Genomic DNA, 19,906 nt, shown 5'->3' with positions numbered 1-19,906 from the left:
CACCCTGATTCCAGGAACACCCTGGCCACACACAGTCTGCTAATAGGACACTAGTCTCTTCAAGAATGTTAAAGGGTCACTGCCAAGTACTCCAGACCTGCGATTTACAGACTTACCGGGGATCTTCATCAATCCACAGAGGTGTTTACAGAGTAGATTCTCCCCGCCTCCCAATCTGCTCCACTGAGGTCCTCAGTGACAGAGGAGACACTGCCCAGCTCAAGTTAGCTGGCTGGGGTGGGGTGGGGGCATGGACATAGGTGGCTCCTGGTTGTGACCACCTGCCCAGTGCCCCTCCCTGGGGAGACAGAGCCAGGGTTTCCAGGAAAAGAGGTCCTTCTGGAGGCCAAGGCTTGGGTCAGAGCACTCTCCTCCTCCAGCGCCTTCTTCTGGGGAGCTGTATGTATGGTTCCTTACAACATCTCCAAAAGGCAGCCACCCTCAGGATCTACACAGGATTCAACCATGGCCCTTATCACCTGAGATCCTTGAGGGCAAAGGCTTAGACAGCCTAGGCCCCAAAGGGCTCAAACTTCACAGTACCCAACTGAGAAGAGCAGGGCATGTGTCCAATTTAATGTTGACTTGTGCATGGATGGGTGGATAAAGGAGTAGATGGACAGGTGGATGGATGGAGGAATGGAGGAATGGATGAGTGGATGGATGGGTGGATGAGTGGATAGAGAGATGGGTGGATGGATGGATGGATGGGTGCATGGATGGGTGTATGGGTGAATGGATGGATGGGTGGATGGATAGAGAAATGGAAGGATGGAAAAATGGAAGGATGATGAATGGATGGTAAGTGGATGAGTGAATGGGGAGATGAGTGGATGGATGGATGGATGGATAGAGGAATGGAGGAATGGAGGGATAGAGGGATGGATGGATAAGTAGATGAGTAGATGGAGAGATGGGTGGGTGGATGGATGGGTGAATAGATAGAGGAATGGAGGGATGGATGGGTGGATGAGTGGAGGGATGGACTGACAAATGGATGGATGGATGAGTAGATGGAGGGATGGATGGGTAGATGGACAGGTAGATGTGTAGATGAGTGGATGGATGGGTGGGTGGGTGGATAGATAGGTAGATGGGTAGATGGGTGGGTGGCAGGTAGGTGGACAGATGGAGACATACACAAAACTTCTGGCAAGAACTACAAGTAGGCTCCATGGCTCAATTTCCCGCCCCCCTGCCCCGCGTACATCTGGAGGCTAGCTGCTTCCACGAGCAGCCAACCTTAGTATGAGGCCCATGGGGCCACAACTGTGGCAGACTCAGGGATACATTCCCAGCGCCCAGCAGAGGGCCTAGCGCACAGGAAGGTTATGTTGCTTATGTTTAATTAGCGTTACTGATAAAACTGATACATAAAAATGAACACACTACGTGCCAGCCACCATTGTGTAAAACAGAAAATTTAGTCGCATTCACAGAGTCATACCCAGTTGAGTCCTATGTGTAGTCTTTAATCTAAGGCATTAGCCAAGTCATTTCCTTCTTCCCTCCCTCCTCTGGGAAACACCACAAAAGATCCAACTTTTCAAAGAACCCCTCCCCCCCACTACTAAACATGAGCAACAAAGGAAAAGTCGTGCCCCGTGAAACGGGTGTTTGATAAAATCTCCTCTGTCTCCATTTATTTCTGCAGAATCCTGAGGCCCACCTCTGACTGGGGAGGCCGGGAGCGGCTGCAGGAGGTACTGGTCGAGGGCAGGAGGGCCCAGGTGTGGAGCGGGACTGCGCTGGAGTCAGAGACTGCCGTGTGACCCTGGCCAGGCAGGGGTCTCTTCGGACTCCAGATCTGGGACAAGAGCCCTCTGGTAGGGCTGTTTCAAGGATTAAATGTGTGCATGCAAAAAGCACAGTGAGCTCCACAGAAGCCCCCCAAAGCAGGGGACAGCCCCTAGGTCTCACTCTGGAGGCCGGGGCGGTGAGAACAAGACAATGTGATCGAGGCCCTCAGCCCACAGTGCTGGAGTCTGAACCCCAGGCCCCTCCAGGCCAGCACCTGCCCGGCGTGCCTGCTGGCTGGCAACTGTAGGAGGTCGGTGCCGAGACACCCCAGCACGTGGCAAGCGGCCCGTCACCGGGCTTGGACCAGAGCCGCACCGGAGACCCCTTCACCGCTCCCCAGGACTGAGGCTCCCCCGCCTGCCGGGGCTGCGGGTGGGGGAAAGGCGGACAGGAGCACCCTCCCCCAGGCCTGGCCCTTAAGCCCACTTCCTGAAGTGACCCCACCCGGTGGCACTTCCCACGCCCGAGGAGATCCATCTCACAACGAGCGGGGCCAAGTGGGAAGCAGCCCTAGGACAGAAGAGGCGATTCAGACACACCACTTGCAGCCCGAGCAATCTGATTCTCCCAATTGGTTTCTAAATACACACAGCTCGGTTTCTGCTCAAAATCACGCCCACCGCTCCCAACGAGGACAAGTTGCGTTAAAAATTGCTGGGCTTCGTTTGGGGCGACCCATCTCCAGAGTGAGAGGTGCCATCTGATGATGATTATAAAAAGATGCTAATGTGGCAGGGAGCGCAGACAGAATCGCAGGCTGGCATTTAAGAGAGAGATTCTAATCGAGAGTGATAACGTAATAGGAGATGTCACATTATTTGACTTTGTGACAGGTTCACAGGCTGGTATGCGTGTTCGGGCAGGAATCAGGCTTATCACAACGGGATTATCTGGAGACATAAAACATGCCATCGACAGTGGAGCTCCTCCCACAGCAACGCCTGGATGCAAACGTACCCCCTGCGAAGGCCCCCTGCCGCGGGCCCCTGTGTCAGGAAGCCGGCCTCCTCCGAAGTGGCCAGGGGGCAGGTGAGGGAGTCCTGCAGCTGCGGGGCTGGCTCGTCACCCTGAGACCCCTGGGAAAGGCGGCTTCACTCCTGTCACAGCGCTCGCCCTCTGCAAAGTCTCCCGTGGGAACACTGTGTGAGTACAGGGCCCGATGCTGCCTGCCTAGGGCAAGAGGGCAGTGACCCCACTGTCAGGAAACGCTGGAGCCGGACCCTTACGGGGCAACTCACAACCCCTGCGCCCTGTGAACCCAGGGCCTACCCAGGCTGGGCTAAGTCAAAGGGCCCAAATCCAGATGGGGCTGCCAGGTGGGACAGGCAGACTGAGCCAGCTGTGTGTGTGTCCCGGGCTTCTGCCAAACAAGGCAGCTGGAAAGACACAGCTGTCCCCTAAAGCCCTCCCCTAGGGAGGCTTTCCAAGGACATACCGGCCAGGCCAGTGGGAGAAAGCAATCAGGAGTCCCCCAAAGGGATAGAGGCAGACACGGGGCGCCCAGCTACAAGTAACCCCGTCCATTGCCTGACCCGTCCCTGAAGGAAGTGTGCCCGGGGCCAGGAACCTGAGCCTTACCAGACGCACAAGGCTTACAGCGAGCACTGGGCCAGGTCAGATACATTCACAGTCACTTTCATAAGCTGTAACTCTGGGCCATCCTTTCTCAGTAAGTGAGGGGTGGGGAGTGACCCTGACAGGCTCTGCCGACACAGTTCCTTCCCTGCCGTGTCTCTGGGGACCCCGTGCCTCCGAGTTTCAGTGGATCAGGAATCCAATTAGGTGGCTGTGACATTGACAACCGCGTCGTCTGCATTAACAACACCCGAGAGGGGGCTGGCATCCTCCGACGGGTGGTCACGCTGAGCCGCAGAGAAGAAGCAACCTGGTCTCAGTTGTGAGGTTGGCTGAGGGTGCAGTGTGGGGCTCGGGGCAGGGGCAGTTCCCCCAAAGTCAGACGGAGCCCCAGGAAAGGGAAGATGGGGGCGTGGTGGGGGTCTCAGCTCGCTGATGAGGGCCGGCAAGCATCCCGCCTGGGGCTGTGAGGGGCAGCGTGGGGACCACGGGCACCGCGACTCAGCAGCAACAGGCCCGGGCTGGGCGCCCACAGCGTTCCAAGTCCTGGCTGGATGCCGCCAGCCTCACCAGCCCAGCTGAGAATCAGACACACTGAGTAAGAGAGGAGCAAATATTTCCTCTTTGCAAGACGAATAAAATATCAATGCAAGTTCCTCCGTGTGCTTTATCGCAAAAAAACAAACACCCCAGAATTGAATCGAGAAATCCTATCGTGTTTGCCCTGAAAATCCTCAAACTAATGAAGGTAACAAAATGAACCTCCCTGTGCAGATGGAGGGCTTTCTGGACTGGAAGGCGCTCCCCCAGCTCGTCCGGCCCATGTGGCCCTGTCTCACTTTCCTGGACCTTTCATGCCTGCACACGGGGTGAGGCCTCGGCCAGGACCCCGCGGCCAAGCGTGTTTATTTCATGGTGGACCCTTGAGGGGCACAGGCCGCTTTGAGAGGTGACTTGTAGCAACAGAAGGCCCCTGGGGCTCCGTGACGGGGCTCTGGCGGAAAGGGGCCGGTGTGCCCTCTGTCATCGCTCCAGCTGGACAATGACAGCTCCCACCTCGAGGCCTGAGGGAAGGATTCCCACAGGAGCCCGTTCATCATCACTATCTGAGCAACTCACTAGTGTCGGTTACGTTGGGAGAAGCTAAATGACCACTCAGGGTCTCACGGGGGTTGGTGGCCGTGAGGGTCCAGCCCAGGACTCCCGAGTGGCCCAAGGCTCTGGGTTCAGGAAGGCACATTACAGCTTGAACCCAAGAGGACCCCTGCCAACTGAAATGGACCTCTCCCAGGAAGGACCCCGAGCACGACCTTGGGGACTGGGGCTGGGGCCCACGGAGTGGGGCTGGAGGGGGCAGGTTGGCAGTGGGGGACCGCGGGAGCCAGGAAGGAGCGCCAGCCCTGCTGGACCCCGGCTGCCACGCACACCTCCTGGTCCCTTCAGTTCGCTGGGCGTCACCTGCGCTGCAGGTGAGGATCTTAGAACCTCAAAGCCACCCACTCCTTCCTTTTCCATGGCCTAGTCCCAGCTGCCGGGGAAGCCCGCACATGGGTCTTCCGGTCCGGTCTCTTCAGGCTGAGCCAGCGCTGCCAGAGCACCGGGTCAGCGAGGAACAGACCACAGCTCCCCCGTGTGAGGGCCTGGGGCACCCGGGACGCAGGACACGGCTAGACGGGCAGAGAAGATGCGGGGGAGGGGACGGAACCGCCACGGGGCATAAGGGGTTCTTTCCACAAAGAAGGTCCAGGAGCTTGGCAATCAACCCAGCGAACCCCGGGTTCAGCAAGAGGACACAGCCGCGGGGACACGGCTCTCAGGCGCCGTGGTTCCCATTTGATTTCCTGTCCATCCCAGGTCAGTGCAGAAGCCTCACGCACCCTTCCCTCTTTTTGGCCTCTCTCTGAAACCCCACTGATCCTAGGAGACCGCCCAGAGGAGGAAGGCGTCTAAGTAGTTGGGGAACTCAGAGGGGCCGTTCGCAGCCAGCACCGCAGCCGGGCACGCCTTCCTGAACACCACTGGCCAAACGCACGTCACGCGGGCGCCCCGGCCGCACAACGGAACTTCTGTGCCAGACTCGAACGGGGGTCCACGAACAGACCGCTGTGGCACGGACTTCCTGACAGCTGAGAGGGGGACATTTCAATAAGGCCCGTGATGTGATTACATTTCTTCAGGGACTGAACAGACGAGCTTCTCCCAGTTTATCTGGCTCAGATATCAAACACCATTAATGAGATAATAAGGGCCTTTCAATTAATGATTTGAATGGTGGGTGTAATTTTTTCTTTAATGGCAAGACTAATTCACAGGCAGAAACGAGCAGGGCGAGTCACTGGCAAAGCCCACGGTGTCGGCTGCCCTCCAGCTCACCTGCGGGGAGGCCCCTCTGACAGCGGCTCAGGCTGGGACGGCCCGGCTGGGTGGGCACAGGCCACGTTCCAGGCCCAGAGGGAAGGGGCTGAGACATGGGGCTGAGAGGAGACCTTCCACTAGACGAGAGATTTTTCCTTTGAGGAAGGGGAGGAGGGAGCACAGCACAGGCTCCTGGGTTGGCTCGACGATCCAGGGAAGGCGCCCGGGGTTTATGACGGGGCACAGGGTGCGTGTACTGGGCGGTCGGTCTGAGCCGCTGCCCCGTCAGCGAGAGATCACGGACAGGACAGGACTCAGCTTTGTGTCCTGTCATTGATTTCAGAGGTGTCCTTCAGTGAGCCTCGAAACCCGGACTGCAGGCAGCTGGCCCCCGGCATCTGGCACGCAGGCTGGGGGGCCCTGGGACAGCTATCCAAGGACCTGTCCCAAGGACTGTTCAGGAGCCCCACCCCTCATAAGCATCCTGAAATGCAGCCATCATCCACATGAAACAGTTTTTTAAATAAAAACACGGAAGGAGCTTTATAATCTTGCTTAGAAATCATTTAGCTGTAAGTGGCCTGTTCCAGTGAAAACTGGCCGTGGTCTCCAAGAAGTCCTGTGCGCACCTGGGGCTGCCGTGGAGCGACGGATCTAACCCACAGTCTACGCTCAGGTCTCAGATGTGTGAGCGAGACTATGCGGCTGAACACTTACTGAAGGGCACAGGATGTGACTTTCCACAGACGTCACCTAAACATTGGATATTTCACTTCCTGGAGCCCAATCTGTTTCAAGTCCCAGGGAGCGCACACAGCCTCCAGAGACCGTGGCGGCCGCCCCGCCCCAGGCTCACGTCCAAACTGGGTCCCGAGTGAGGCCCCGAGGGGTCGTGTGTGTGACTGTGTGGTCTGGCTGAGGCCCCCGGGGAGGAGGGTCCCCAGGGGTCGTGTGTGCGTGCGTGTGTGTGTGTGTGCGTGCGTGTGTGTGTGTTATCAGGGTCTGGCCCACGCCCCCCAGGAGGAGGGTCCCAAAGAGCTGGGGGCTGTGGAGGGTAAGAAGGCAGGTCTTTCTGCTGCAGAAAGTCATTACACCTGAAAACTCCACAGACAGCCGCTTAGACAGGCAGAGACAAACACAAACACAAAAGCAAGCACTTCCAAGGAGGAAAGTGGCCTCCTCGGGAGCTGGGAGGAGGTGGAGAGAGGGGCGCTCTGGGGAAAGAGCCTTTGAGGACTTTTCTCCCTTCCGAGCACAACCTGAATAGCTTTAGGACACTAAAAACCATCCCTAGAGGGATGTGCCGGGGGCAAGAATGCTTGGGAACAGTCCCGCCCCACCCCTCTCCACTTTCAGGCCCAGAAGCCTCTCTGCTGGCTAATTTCTATGGATTTATGGGATTGCCACGTCCTGAAGGGAAACTGCCAGATTAAACCATCCTCCTTGGGCTCTCGGGGCCTCCTTAGCTGCAAGGAGGGTCGTGTAACTCCCCTCTGCCTGTGCTAACGCTCACCCTAAACCCCCAACACCAGGGACACGCGACTCTCAGAAAGCATGCAGAGACCCGTCAACGACAGGACCCACAGTACAAAGTCTGAGCACCGCTTCCTAAGAGGCGACAGCATTCGTTATGGAAGAATCTCAGAGAAGAGGAAGAAAACAGAATGAGCCTCAAGCTGGGCCCTCCGGAGAGGTGAGTGAGGACGCACCCCAACCCCGCTCTGCGTGTCTATACTCTGGCTGACAGTCACGTACCTTGCCTGGGGCACCCGTGGAGCCCCCGCACCCGATTGCCCTGGATGCGGAGGGACACTTGGCCTGACACTTGGGCTCACTCTCCAGGAGCTGGGGTGCAAGGTGGGGGGGGGGGGCTGCCCTGCGGCCACCAGGCCCAGCAGGGGCCCGAGGGCTTGGTTCCAGCAGCTCAATCCCACGAGGAAAGCAAAACCCACCGCAGAGAGATGATTTAATAAAAATATAGATACATCTGGGGATTGTCATGGGACAAAATCGATTTTCTCCAGTCTCGTGCTGACTCCCATTTCCCTCAAAAACCACCTGGTGAGTTCCGATCATAAATGGGAAATGATCAGGGAGGAGCGTCCGGGCAGGTCAGGGCAGGCAAGGCCCAGCGACAGCAACGGGGGACGGGACTGGGACGGGAGTGGACAGGACGGCACAGGACAGGACCCCAGCTCCTCCCCCCCCCTTCTGGGTGCTCCCTCTGAGAAGGAGCCCTGGGGAGCCGAGGAGCGCACGCCCCTGCGGGAGAGGGGCAGGCGGGTGGGCAAGGATCAGGGATCTGAGTCCAGGCCTGCGCAGCTGAGGGAGGCGTCCGGGGAAGAGCATGTCCCCAGAGAGGCCCTGCCACTCACAGTGTCCCCGTGGAGGACGACGTGCCCTCTTCCCAACACCGGCCGCGCCGCCTGCCCTGATGACCCCGAGGGTGCGGCTCAGCCTTGGCTCGGCCTCAAGGGAAAGCAGAATCCCGCACAAAGAGGGCCTTCCTTCCTCCGGGGTTTTCGTGCGGAGAGAACCCCAAACAGGTTCCACAGGAGGTAAAGGGAAGCTTCCTTCATGACTAAGCAACCCCCCCCCCCCCCATGTGCAACGAGAAAAGCCTCTTTTGCTCACAGACCAGAAAAAAACGAGATCAATTCTTTCCCCCGCCTGGGTTTGTAAGAGAGGCTGAGGGTGCCTGTGGGTGCGGGGCGGCTCCAAGCCCCTCCTCTGTCCGTGACCTCGTTCGCCCCTCCAGCGAGCCCTCGAGCACAGATGGTGGGAGGCCCCCACCTCCCCCTGCCGATGAGGCAACTGAGGTCAGACGCCACGACTCTCCCTTCGCCGTCCCGCCTCCCTGGGCGCCCCAGCCTGGGCGTGACTCCACACCGCACGCGACCACACACACGCCACACTTAAACACACGCAGCAGCCCACAGCAGCACACGTGGCACAATCATCCACTCGAAGATTAGTTTTCAATTGACCTAATTTTGTCTCTAAAATGTCTTGAAATGATAAAGAAAGAGACAATTGATCTGTATTTTGGCATTTCGTGACATTTGCTGCTTCAGATGAACACGGGATGAAACGCAAACCGGACAGAACCATTAACCCGCCCAAGGGCACTCGGCATCGCAAAATTAGTCTGGTCTGACAAAGACATGACCCCCCGCCCAGGGGGCCGGGCCATCTCCACGCCCCGTGAGCGACTGTCGGGGATGCGAGGGTGCCAGGGAATCGATGGCGATGGACCCGTCCGAGCGGATGCTACAACTCCAAGCGAAGGTGTGCAGAATAGCACAGGAGTGCCACCAACGTGCACAGACGCCCTGTCAGACGGCAAGCGTCCTCCCGCTGGTACCAGGCACCAGGCACAGTGCAGGGCAGAAGGGCGCAGCCCCACATGGGAGGAAAAAAGGCCGAAAGTCCGTGTTGGCTCTGACCTCCCTGGTTTCAGAGCAAGGGGAGAGCCGGGGTGGCCCAAAATGAAGGCACCGCCCTGTCCTCCTGGAGGCCCCAGCCGGCAGGACTCCATGGGGACACTCCCGGGCCTCCCGGAGGGGCCGGGACCCCACGGTCACCCCAGCCAGCAGGTCTCCATGGGGACGCTCCCGGGCCTCCCGGAGGGGCTGGGACCCCATGGTCACTCCGGCCAGCAGGTCGCCATGGGACGCTCCCGGGCCTCCCAGAGGGGCCGGGACCCCATGGTCACTCTGGCCAGCAGGTCGCCATGGGACACTCCCGGGCCTTCCGGAGGGGCCGGGACCCCACGGTCACCCCGGCCAGCAGGTCTCCATGGGGACGCTCCTGGGCCTCCCGGAGGGGCCGGGACCCCACGGTCACTCCGGCCAGCAGGTCGCCATGGGACGCTCCCGGGCCTCCCGGAGGGGCCGGGACCCCACGGTCACCCCAGCCAGCAGGTCGCCATGGGACGCTCCCGGGCCTCCCGGAGGGGCCGGGACCCCACGGTCACCTATGCGTGGCTGTCCAAGGGTGAGAGCACTGGAGAGGAGCACTGGAGATGGCAAAGGCCCCCCCAGCGAGAGAGCGCGGCTTCTCTCCACCTGCTTCCACACGCAATCCTAAAGCCGCTTCCGACTTTCTGAGCCCGGTGCACAAAAGCTGGGGCTAAGAAGTGTTCACTTCGAGGCCTCTCCTAAAGCTGTGGTGGAGGTGGGCACACTGGCACCCGCATCTGAGGCCAGAGGACGGGCGAGCGGCCAGGCCCCCTCGGCCCCCTCCCGCACGCTGGGCCCCGGGGTCTCCGTGAGGCTTGGGCTTTGGGCACTGCCGCACGTCTGTCCCTGTAAATCAGAGCCACCCCGCAGACGCCTTGACATCTTCCCAGCTGCTTCCTGCCCACAGATCTCTGAAGTCTGCAGAGGCCCAGCAGTGCGGGGACGCCCAGGGAGGGCTCAAAGTCACGTACTGGAACCCGTCCAGCCTGCACAGGGATCCCGCACGGCCACTAGAGATGACCTCATCTGACCCGCCTCCACGGAAGGGGACAGACGACATAAAGGCATAAATAAGCTTGGTCCAGTGAATAAAACACAGACTTCAAGAGTGACCTAGGGGCGCCTGGGTGGCTCAGTCGGTTAAGCGTCCAACTTCGGCTCAGGTCAGGATCGCGGTTTGTGAGTTCGAGCCCCGTGTCAGGCTCTGTGCTGACAGCTCAGAGCCTGGAGCCTGCTTTGGATTCTGTGTCTCCCTCTGTCTCTCTGTCCTTCCAATGCTTCCTCCCTCCCTCTCTCTCTCTCTCTCCCTCAAAAATAAATAAAACAAAAAGAAAATTTTTAAAAATAAAAAAAAAAGAGTGACCTATGGGCTGCACCAAGCGGTCCAAGAAATGCCCATTGTGGCAACTTGGCCAAAGGGAAAGGACTCTCACAGCCCATGTGCAGCCTGAGCCACCGTGGTGGGGGGAGGGGCTGGCTCCAGGGTCCACGCACCTTGCTCTTCATGCAGCCCTGCAACCCGTCCCCTTCTCCCTTCAGCCCTCCTTTCAGGAGGCATTTATTCACATCCTACCGCACACAGGCACCTATGGGCACCGAGGGTCCCCAGAGGACAGGACACACTTCTCGCCTCTGAGGACCACCTGGTTGTGTGTGTGTGTGTCCGTGTGTCTGCATGTGCACACGTGTGTGAGCTGAGGGACACACGCGAGCACACAGGATCCCACTATGGAGGGACACCTGCTGTGGCCTCAGGAAGGTGACGTTTGACATCTGTCACAGAACACGGGCTCTGAGCTGGGCACCTCACCAAGGGGGGGGTCTCACCTCCTTAACTCAGGAATTAACCGGAGGGGAAAAGCCATGTTGACCACATATTGAGAGGATATGGAAAATTTTTAAAAGTTCAAACAAGAAGCTTAAAATATCCACAATTCCACTGACTAAAATAAAACAAAACAAAACAAAACAAAACGCCAGCACTGTGATTTGTTCTTTTTTCTGTGCACACTACACAAGCAAAATCGCGGTCATTTTTATCCGTATATGAGCATGTAAACATATATGCATATTTTCTACGTGTACACGTGTAGGTCGTGTGCATGAGCAGTGCAGACGCCCTGCATATAAGACGTGTGTAACTTCCCATCATGCTTCTCCCTCGCTAGAAATACACGGGGAGCACTTTTCCACAACAGTAACTATTCTCTGAAGACAAGATCTTTTGGTAGTTCTAGAATACTCTAACCAAGTACTTTAACCTAGAGAACTCTCCTCCTAACACTAGATATTTAGGAGGCAGACGGTTTGTTTTCCCATAATCATAAACAAGGGGAATTACAGGGCCCGGGTAAGACTCTTGCCATAAATTACTAACAGCTCCCCAGAAAGGCTGCATATCACATCCCCGTGGGAAGGAAGGACGGAACACGCCTGTCTCGCCAGCGTCATCAGTTTTAATGAAGTGCATTTTAAAGAGCACCGCTAATTTGGCAGGTAGCGTCTGTTTGATTTTTCAATTCCTTAGTAACGATTGGAAGATACACGTACGTTCACCGGCCGGCTACATAATTTCTTCTGTGGACTGACTGCTGATGGTCATTCCGTTACTGATTTGCGTGAGCTCTCTGCGTATCGCAAACACGGAAGATGTCTTGATCCTGTTTGTGAGCTCTTCTGTTTCTCACCTGCTCTTCACTTGGTTGACGGTGGTTCAGACAGACGGACATTTACCAAGCTTGTGCTTCCTCTGTGCCACTCTACAGAAAGCTGGAGCTTTTCGCAAGTCAGGCACCTGGGCCTCTGGCCATTTTGAATTAATGCTTTAGCATGAGGTGCTTCCGTCACAAAAGTGGAATCAGTGACCCCATCGCTGGGACACTTTCCTCTCACTCCTGCTCTGTGAAAAGCGTCTCAGACAAGCGAAAGCCACACCTCCAGGTCTGTCTGTTCTGGCTCACTTGCCGGAGTTCAGGGGTCCTCGCTTAGGCAAAGGGTCTCTGATTCGCCTGCTCGGACCCCAGGTTTTCCCCTCCACTCCGTGCCGGGCTCCGTGCCTGCCCCCAGCGGGAACTAGCGGGGTCTACAGAGCAAACGCCAGTGTTCGCTCACTCCTATTTTTCATATCGCTGGCACGCGCGTCTGTGCGTGAGCTTGCGCAGTGGGTGGGGCAGGAGCAGGGAGACTCTGCTGAACGTGCACCCGTTGTATCACAGACACAGAGGTGTGCCGTGGACGTAGAGGGGACTGTCCCTCGAATCCCCTGGGTACTGCTGGATGCGGTCTACAGATAGTCTTTGGCATGTTGAGATAAGTATTCTTTTATTTCCATTTTAGTGAGAGCTGAGTTGTTGTTTTTCCTTCGATCAAATGCAGGAGAAGCTGCTACGTTTCGTGAGCGGCCCCGTGGCTTATCGCGAGGACGCATGGGCAGCAGGCAGGAAGAACAGGAACAGCAGAGCCGGGCCTCCAGGGGCCTGGTTGCAGGCCTGACCCTTGGCTGGCATCGAGAACGTGGCTCTTGAGAGGATCTCTCTGGCAAGGCTGGGGCTCTGTGCCAGCCCGCAGACACTCCTTGCACATCGTTCTCGGGAAACACCAGCTTTCCTGGGATCCAGAATCTTGATGGGCAGAGGCGTCCCCGAGACCTGGCCCGGTAGAAACCTTGGGCTCTGGGCAGAAACGGGGAGCACGCTCTGTGTGGCTCCTGGGGAGGACGAAGCAGGCACCCGGCTTCCTTTCCACTCCTCCTGGGGCGCCTTCCCCCAACTGACCCAGCTGCGCATCCCTGCCGGGCTGGGTGACAAATGTCAGCCACGAGCACGACCATACGCTGAGGCCCGCGAGCCCTTCTAATGAAGCCCTGCACGTGTGGGACCCGTGACACAGGCAGATTTATCGACAGCAAACCATTTCGTGTTCCCGGGGGGGGAAAACTTTTTCACGGAATGTTTTTATTTAATGTATCGATGGTTTAAATATGCTGGTGCTTTACGAAACATATTTGTGTTTGTATCATATGCAAGTGAAACTAGACTCTAATTTCCTTTTCACGGGTGCTGTTCTTTCCTATTAATAAAGAATTCCTTGACTCAACCCGCGTTCACACTCGGGCCTCACTGGTCAGGCGCTGTGCCGGGGACAGAGGCCACTGCCCCTGACCGCACGGCTTCACAGGGTCAGTTCCGTATGCAGACACACACGCGGGGGGCACACAGACACAGGTCAGCAGTGATTAGAGCTCTGTGACACATAGGCAAGTTCGCGGGTCACAGGCCACATGGTGACAGGTTTCTCGAGAGTTGGAAAGAACTTGCTCGGGAAGACAGGTTTTGGCCTCAGAACCATGTTTAAAGGTAAGACTTTTGAAAATGTTGGAACTTATCCCAAAATTATGGGTCCATTCAAGGATGTTGTTGTTGTTGTTGTTTACTTCATTTTGCAGCAATTCTGGCATTTTATACTCCCCCCCAAATCTCTGCTGTCTCCCCACCCAAAACGCAGGAGAACATTTGTATCACCCACATATCTGGGTTTGCAGGAAGGCTGGTCCACTGGACTGACATTTGTAAATGCCTTCTAAGTAAGATTTTTTTTTAAGTTTATTTATTTTTCAGAGAGACAGAGACAGCGTGAGCAGGGGAAGGACACACACACACACACACACACACACACACAGAGAGAGAGAGAGAGACAGAGAGACAGAGAGAGAGACAGAGAGAGAGAGAGAGAGAGAAAGACAGAGAGAGAGAGAGAGAGAGAGAGAGAGAGAGAGAGAGAGGGAACCCCAAGCAGGCTCTGCACTCGTTGTGGAGCCCAACATGGGGCCCGAACTCACGAACCATGAGATCATGACCTGAGCCCAAATCAAGACTCAGATGCTCATGACTGAGCCACCCAGGCCCCCCTGTAAGTAAGATGTTCTCAATTCTACTCATGAGCTCCATTTTCTGACCCCGTCATTGGTGCTATGTTCACTCAATAATTCCTTTATCACCTTGACCGTATGTTGACTTTCACTTTCCATATCTAACTTCTGGAGTTAAAGGGTATTTTTCTTTACTGTTTTTATATAATTAAAGCATCTTGGCCGTGTTCAAGCCCAACACGTCACATCACACGTGTTCTTAAAGCTCTTCTACGTTTACAGGGTCACTTTCTTCTCGAGCGGCCTCTCCAGTTTCCAAATGCCTGATGATTCAGTGTTAACTCTGTTAGTATCTTGTTGTAAAGGATTATACTCAGCGACTAGCGCCTACATTGTTCCAGCTTTTCAGATTTTGGCAACTTTTATGGTGCAGGTCGGACGGTTCACTTTGTGAACGTTCCACAAAAACTAAGCAGACACGGTTGTGGTTTATACAACCAGACCCCACCCGGAGCCCTCGGGCCGCCCCTATGTTCTCCCATCCAGATTCATAATAACCTTATTTCCACCCTCCTCAGATCCACCGCGTCTCCTCCTAGGCCTGCTGCGTCAATTCTCTGTTTTATGAAAGTTTTAAATTCGAGTTTAGCGCACAGACAGAAGAGCGCACAAATCAAGACCTTCACGGAGGAGCGCTGTGTCCAAGCTCCCAGAAGTCTCTGCCCCACGATTTCTAACTGCAGAGGCGCCGCTCTGGCCACATAGGACACCATCCTCTCTGCCGTTCAACCCCCTCACAGCCCGATGGGAACACTGCCAGCCTGAGTCCTTCCTGTGCCACCTGCCCCCTCACCGAGTCTGCCCCCCTACCCCGGAGTCATTCTCCCGCTGAATCGGGTCCTCACACCCCTGCCCTCCGGACAGCGCCCCACCTTAGGAAAGCCCAGGAGGCCTTCCCGGCTCCGTCCTTCTCAGGCTCGTCTTGGGACCCCCGGCCCCCTGCACGCTCAGCGCCAGCTTCATCGACTTCCTCCTGGTTGCAGAACAGGATGTCCAGTGGCGGCCCCTGCCCTCTGCTGCGGCCCCTGCCCTGCTCTATCCCTGTGACAGGCTCCTGCTCCGGCCCCACGGGCCCCTGTCCCAAGCCCCGCACGAAGCTGAATGCACCCCACACACATGGGTAGAAACTGAGTCGGGCGACAGCAGGACCTGGCCCAGAGGAAGGGCCGCGAGGGGTGCGCTGGACCATCCATCAACTGACCGTCTCCTGGGACCAAGAACATCAGAGCAGATGGAAGCCCCGCCCACAGGCGCTGCACTCACCTGGTCCTGCCCGGTCCCACGTGGCAGCCACCTGCCACCCGCCACCCACAGGAGCCAAAGGACCAGGCGCCTGGGCCAAGCCCAGCAGGCCAGCACCCCGGGCCTTCCCACCCCCACCTGTTGCGCGGCACCCGGGCCTTCTCACGTCCGCTGAGGGGCACAGCCAGGCGTCCACTCACGTTCAGCACCTCTCTGTGGGATCCTCCGCCAGTCCTGCCCTGTGCTCGCAGGCTCCCGTCTCTGCTAACAAGGCTCGCCATCCACCGGCAGAGAGGCAGCAGCGGACTGACGGACTGGACACGCGTGCAGATCGCTAAGCATGTCGGGACCCACGAGAAGGCCGTGGCTCCGCTGGGAAGTTCCGACTCTGCTCACCCTGACTTAACTAATTACCCTCCTTCCTCTTAAAAAGCACTGCACACGGCCACCGTGTGTCTAAGGGACTCGCTCTCTTCGAAATCAAAACAACGATGCCAGTTCCTACGTGGGGAGGACTCCCCGTGTCACAGAGCATCCTAGGACAAGGCTGCTTCTGGGTCACCATCCAGGCCAGCGGGACCAGAGCGGCCCGGCTGCACGCTGCTCTCTCCGTCACACCCTGGCTGGGCAAGCCATGCCCTGCAGGCAGGGACGGCTGGCTGGGAGCGAGGACCAGAGGGATGGGGGCTACAAGGGGCTGGGCTCAGACCCCTGGGGTCCTGGGGCACCGAACCACGCAGCTCAGACTTTGGGGGTGAGAAGAAAATCATTTTCTAGAGTGGCTGATCTTCAACTCTCTGTAACGCTGTACTTATAAACCAGCCAGAGATCCCAGGGAAGCTGCCGCCTGGAGCTCTGCCACATGTCCCGTCGGTGCTCCGAGGGGGACACATGCCTCACAGGCAAGGCTACAGTCCTGGGGCAGCTCTCGAGCCTCTGCGGTGGGAGCCAAGCCAGGCTCCAAGCCGCTGGACGTGCTGGAGCCGGCCCTTCAACGGCTGACTCGGCCACATGTGCCTGACCTGGGCTGGGGTTGGGGGGGGGGGGTGGGGTTCAGCTGTGCTCTCTCTGTGCCACGGGCCCTCCTGCTGGGAAACAGCCCCCTCAGGGGCCTAGGAAGAGACGGGCTGCCAGGTGCCTGGCCAGGGGATAGAAGGCTGTGCACAGGGAGCATCTTCCACCCCTAAGACCCTACAGAACCTTGTGAGGAAAAGGCAGAAAGGAAGGCAGAACCCAGGCTCGGACCTCAGTGGCCGGCCAGGATGGGGACAGGCAGCTGCGGAAAGGGGCCCGCTCTGGCGCCCGCGGGACGGCTGGGAAACAGGGTCACCGGCCGCGACGGCCGGTCCCCCAGGAAGATACAAAGCTCCGGGGCATGAAGGCTCAGGACAGGAGTGAACGCCCACTCCAGAAGGTATCATCCCTAGCCTGGACGAGCCTCAGAAGCCACAGCACCCAACGGCACTGCCTGGCCAAGTCCCGGGGAGCTGAAGCCGGGGGCAAAGCCTGTCACCCCCCCCCCCGACCCAGCACCCGTAGCGGGGGTGGGGGGGGCCCTGGTGACACTGTAGGGGCTCTGCCTTGCTTCTGGGAAGCTTCCTCCTCAAGAAAAGATTCTGTTCCTATGGAAATGACTTAAAGCAACACTTATTTCCCAAGGGCCAAATTACCATTCTGCACAGAGAGGGCGGGCCTGGAACGCCTTCCTCCAGGATGTTCTCTTGCTGGAGGCCCGGAGCTCTTGGGCTCCGTCACTCAGGCTGTCCTCCATGGACACAGAGGCATTTTCCTAAAATGTCACAACTGCAAACCCAATTCCCGTGCTCCCTGGGACTCCAAAGGCTCTTTCTGTTTTCTTGTTTCCTTTCCCATTCAGTTCAACCCTCCACAACGCGTTGTGACATTCTCACGGCCAGCACGAGTCCGGGGGAGGATGAATGCCCCACTCCTCCCCGGCTCCCCACGCTCCCCCGGGCTCCGCTCGTCTCCCAGCCCCACGAATCTCGGCCAGTGAGCAGGACTCCCCAGGCAGACCCTCTGACTGCCACAGGCCAGCAAGCAAACCACAAACACACGGGGCTCCTAGAAACACTGATAAAAGATGGCGGGCTAGCAAAGGGTGGGACTTGGTGTCACTTCTTCCAAGGCGCCAGGACAGCCCCTGCCTGGGGTCACCTGGACAGTCCCCTCCTGCGGGCTCTTGTGTGAGGGGTGGGGAGACAGGAGGACCAAAGGGGCCAGGGGCGAGGAGGGGCAGGGGCCAGCCCAACAGCGAGCTCCAGGCCGCACACCCGCCCCAGTCCTGGCTCAGGTCCCTTGCATCCAGGGCTGTTCCCACCTGCTGTCCCCTGGCCCCGGGGCGGGGGGGGGGGGGGGTCCCAGCCCTGCAACAGCCCCTTCGTGGCACTTCATAGGGACGAGAACATAAGCTGCCCGGCACAGTCTCTGAGACTTGAGCCACTTGTGGGAAGGGGATCCTGGCGGCACTGTCCCTACTGGGGGAGCAGGAAACGGAGGGCCGGAGGTCACTCACCTGTCACGAGTCCCTCTCCCCAGCAAGAACTGAAGCACCAGGGGGTGAGGGCCATTTCTCAGGCACGTGTGGCTCAGGGCTGCCCAGGGTTGGGGCTGGAGAGTGATTTCCGGGACGGTGACGAGCCTCCCACCTTAGCACACTCTCCTGCACGGCTCGCCACGGCTTCATCAACCCCCACCCCCCTGAGCTGTGCCTCCCCCGCCAGGGCAGGCAGAGCCCCCATCAGGGCAGCAATGAGAATTCCAAATGCGGTTGGCCCCGTGAGCCCCGGCCACCTGCATGAGTGAGCTGTTCTCCAGGAGGCACTCGGGGAATGTCGGCCAGGGTCAGACTGCAGCCGGCCGCTGGGCCCCAGGGAAGCTGGGCGCTTCTCCCTCAGATAAACAGCAGACTCTGCACGGCGGCTCAGCCCCACTGTTCTCCCAAACCTCCCACAGGGAGCCAGGGTGCCACAAGGCCACGAAGACAGCCGGGAGCCACCACACTGTGACCTAGGACCGCGGAGTCTCCTAGTTTGTCCCTCACCTAAAAGACAAGAGGCCCAAGGAGGTGAAGTGGCCGGAGAGTGACCCCCAGCCGGCTGGGGCACAGCCCGGTCCCCGGTCCCCACTGCCGTTCTCTTCAGTGTACCCGAGAGGCTCCACCCTCCTGGATCACTGGGCAGGAAGACTAAAGCACCTTGGGTAACAGCGGAGGTCACCCTGTGAAGGGGCCAACACCCACCATGGTACTTGGGCCAGCACACGGAGGCCCACTTGGGTGGGGACAGAGGCCGGGGACTCAGCCCCCACAGAGCGACCAGCCGAGCACAGAGCTGATGAACGGGTGCCACTGTGGCTCTCCACTAAGTCATGGAGGAAACTGGCCCAGAGAGGCTAAGCGACGTGCCGGAGTCACACAGCCGCCCGGTGCCCAGGCGCCCAGGCTGTCTGCTCGTGGGCCAGCACCTGCCCTAACCCATCACAGCCCTGCAGCCGCCCCTGGGGCCCCACTGCCGAGGACACACATACACACGGGCTCAGGAAGGGCCTCCGGGAGCCTGGGGGACAGCGGCATCTCTGAACGCACGGTGTGGCATGGGCCCCGGGTGACCATGGGTGACCTTGGTCTGCGCGCTTTCCTGGCTGTGACAGCTTTCCAACGACTGCAGGTCAGCGGTTCACCACAAGCGCCCGGCCCAAAGCCCTGGCCCAAACAGCCCTGTGGACTCAGCTCACTAAACCTCCCAGACAGGATCAAGCTCAGCACCCCCCCCCCCCACAAAAGGGCATTTACTTACCTGGAAATCCCGCTCTTCTAGAATCTCCTTCCTCCACCTCCCCAGGAAAGCAGCGCACACGTACAAGTGGAAGTGGGAGAAGCCCTCGGGCTCGGACTGCGAGAGAGAACACGGGGGTGGTCAGTGCCCGGCGGGACCACGGCTGCTGCCCCAGGCCAGGCTCACGCAGCCCGAAGGCCGTGATTCTGACATTCCCGCCTCCTTGACAGAAGCACAGGCTTCTGAGAGGAGCCGGCGGTTCGCTGGCCCTCCTGCCCGGACGACCAGCAGTAACAGAAGGCAGACCAGCTCCTGCTGCACAGCCCCCCGGGGAGGGAACCTGCCCTCGGACGCCGGTCACTGGCCGTGGCTGAAGAGTGGCCCCCGCTCCTCGGAGGGCGAGGGCGCTACCAGGGACTCGAAGCCCGCTGGAAGTGGGGGCGGGGAGGGGAGGCTCCTCACCAGCCAACGCCCCCCTGCCCGCTATGGGTTCAGCTCGGCCCCTCCTTCCGTGTCTGGGCCTTAGTTCGGGCATGCACGGTCAACTTCCGGATCGGGGCTCCCAACACTTGGCTTTCAGGGGGCCACGGCCACAGATTCCCGTGTGATACCCACACGACTCCTGTTACCTGTTTACTAAATAAATAAGGTAAGAGATGGTGACATGCTCTGGAAAAAGTGAGGTGAGGAAGAGGGGTGTGAAATACTGGGGAAGGGGCAGGCTGGTCTGCAATTTAAATACAGTGATCTGA

The 19,906-nt window shown here is 58.4% G+C and overlaps 1 protein-coding gene across 1 annotated transcript in view; it reads right to left on the bottom strand.

Moving 5' to 3' along the window:
- Positions 1–19,906, bottom strand: part of TBC1D22A (TBC1 domain family member 22A) — a 326,492-nt gene that overhangs the window by 16,509 nt on the left and 290,077 nt on the right. Inside the window, exon 12 of the mRNA XM_043562939.1 lies at positions 19,176–19,271. Within this exon, the coding sequence (XP_043418874.1) occupies positions 19,176–19,271 (96 nt within the window). The remainder of the gene's footprint in view (positions 1–19,175; positions 19,272–19,906) is intronic.

The sequence above is a fragment of the Prionailurus bengalensis genome, chromosome B4 (assembly GCF_016509475.1).
Source record: "Prionailurus bengalensis isolate Pbe53 chromosome B4, Fcat_Pben_1.1_paternal_pri, whole genome shotgun sequence".
Taxonomy (NCBI): Eukaryota; Metazoa; Chordata; class Mammalia; order Carnivora; family Felidae; genus Prionailurus; species Prionailurus bengalensis.
Note: the sequence above shows the minus strand (reverse complement) of the source record. Positions and strands in the feature narration are given on the sequence as shown.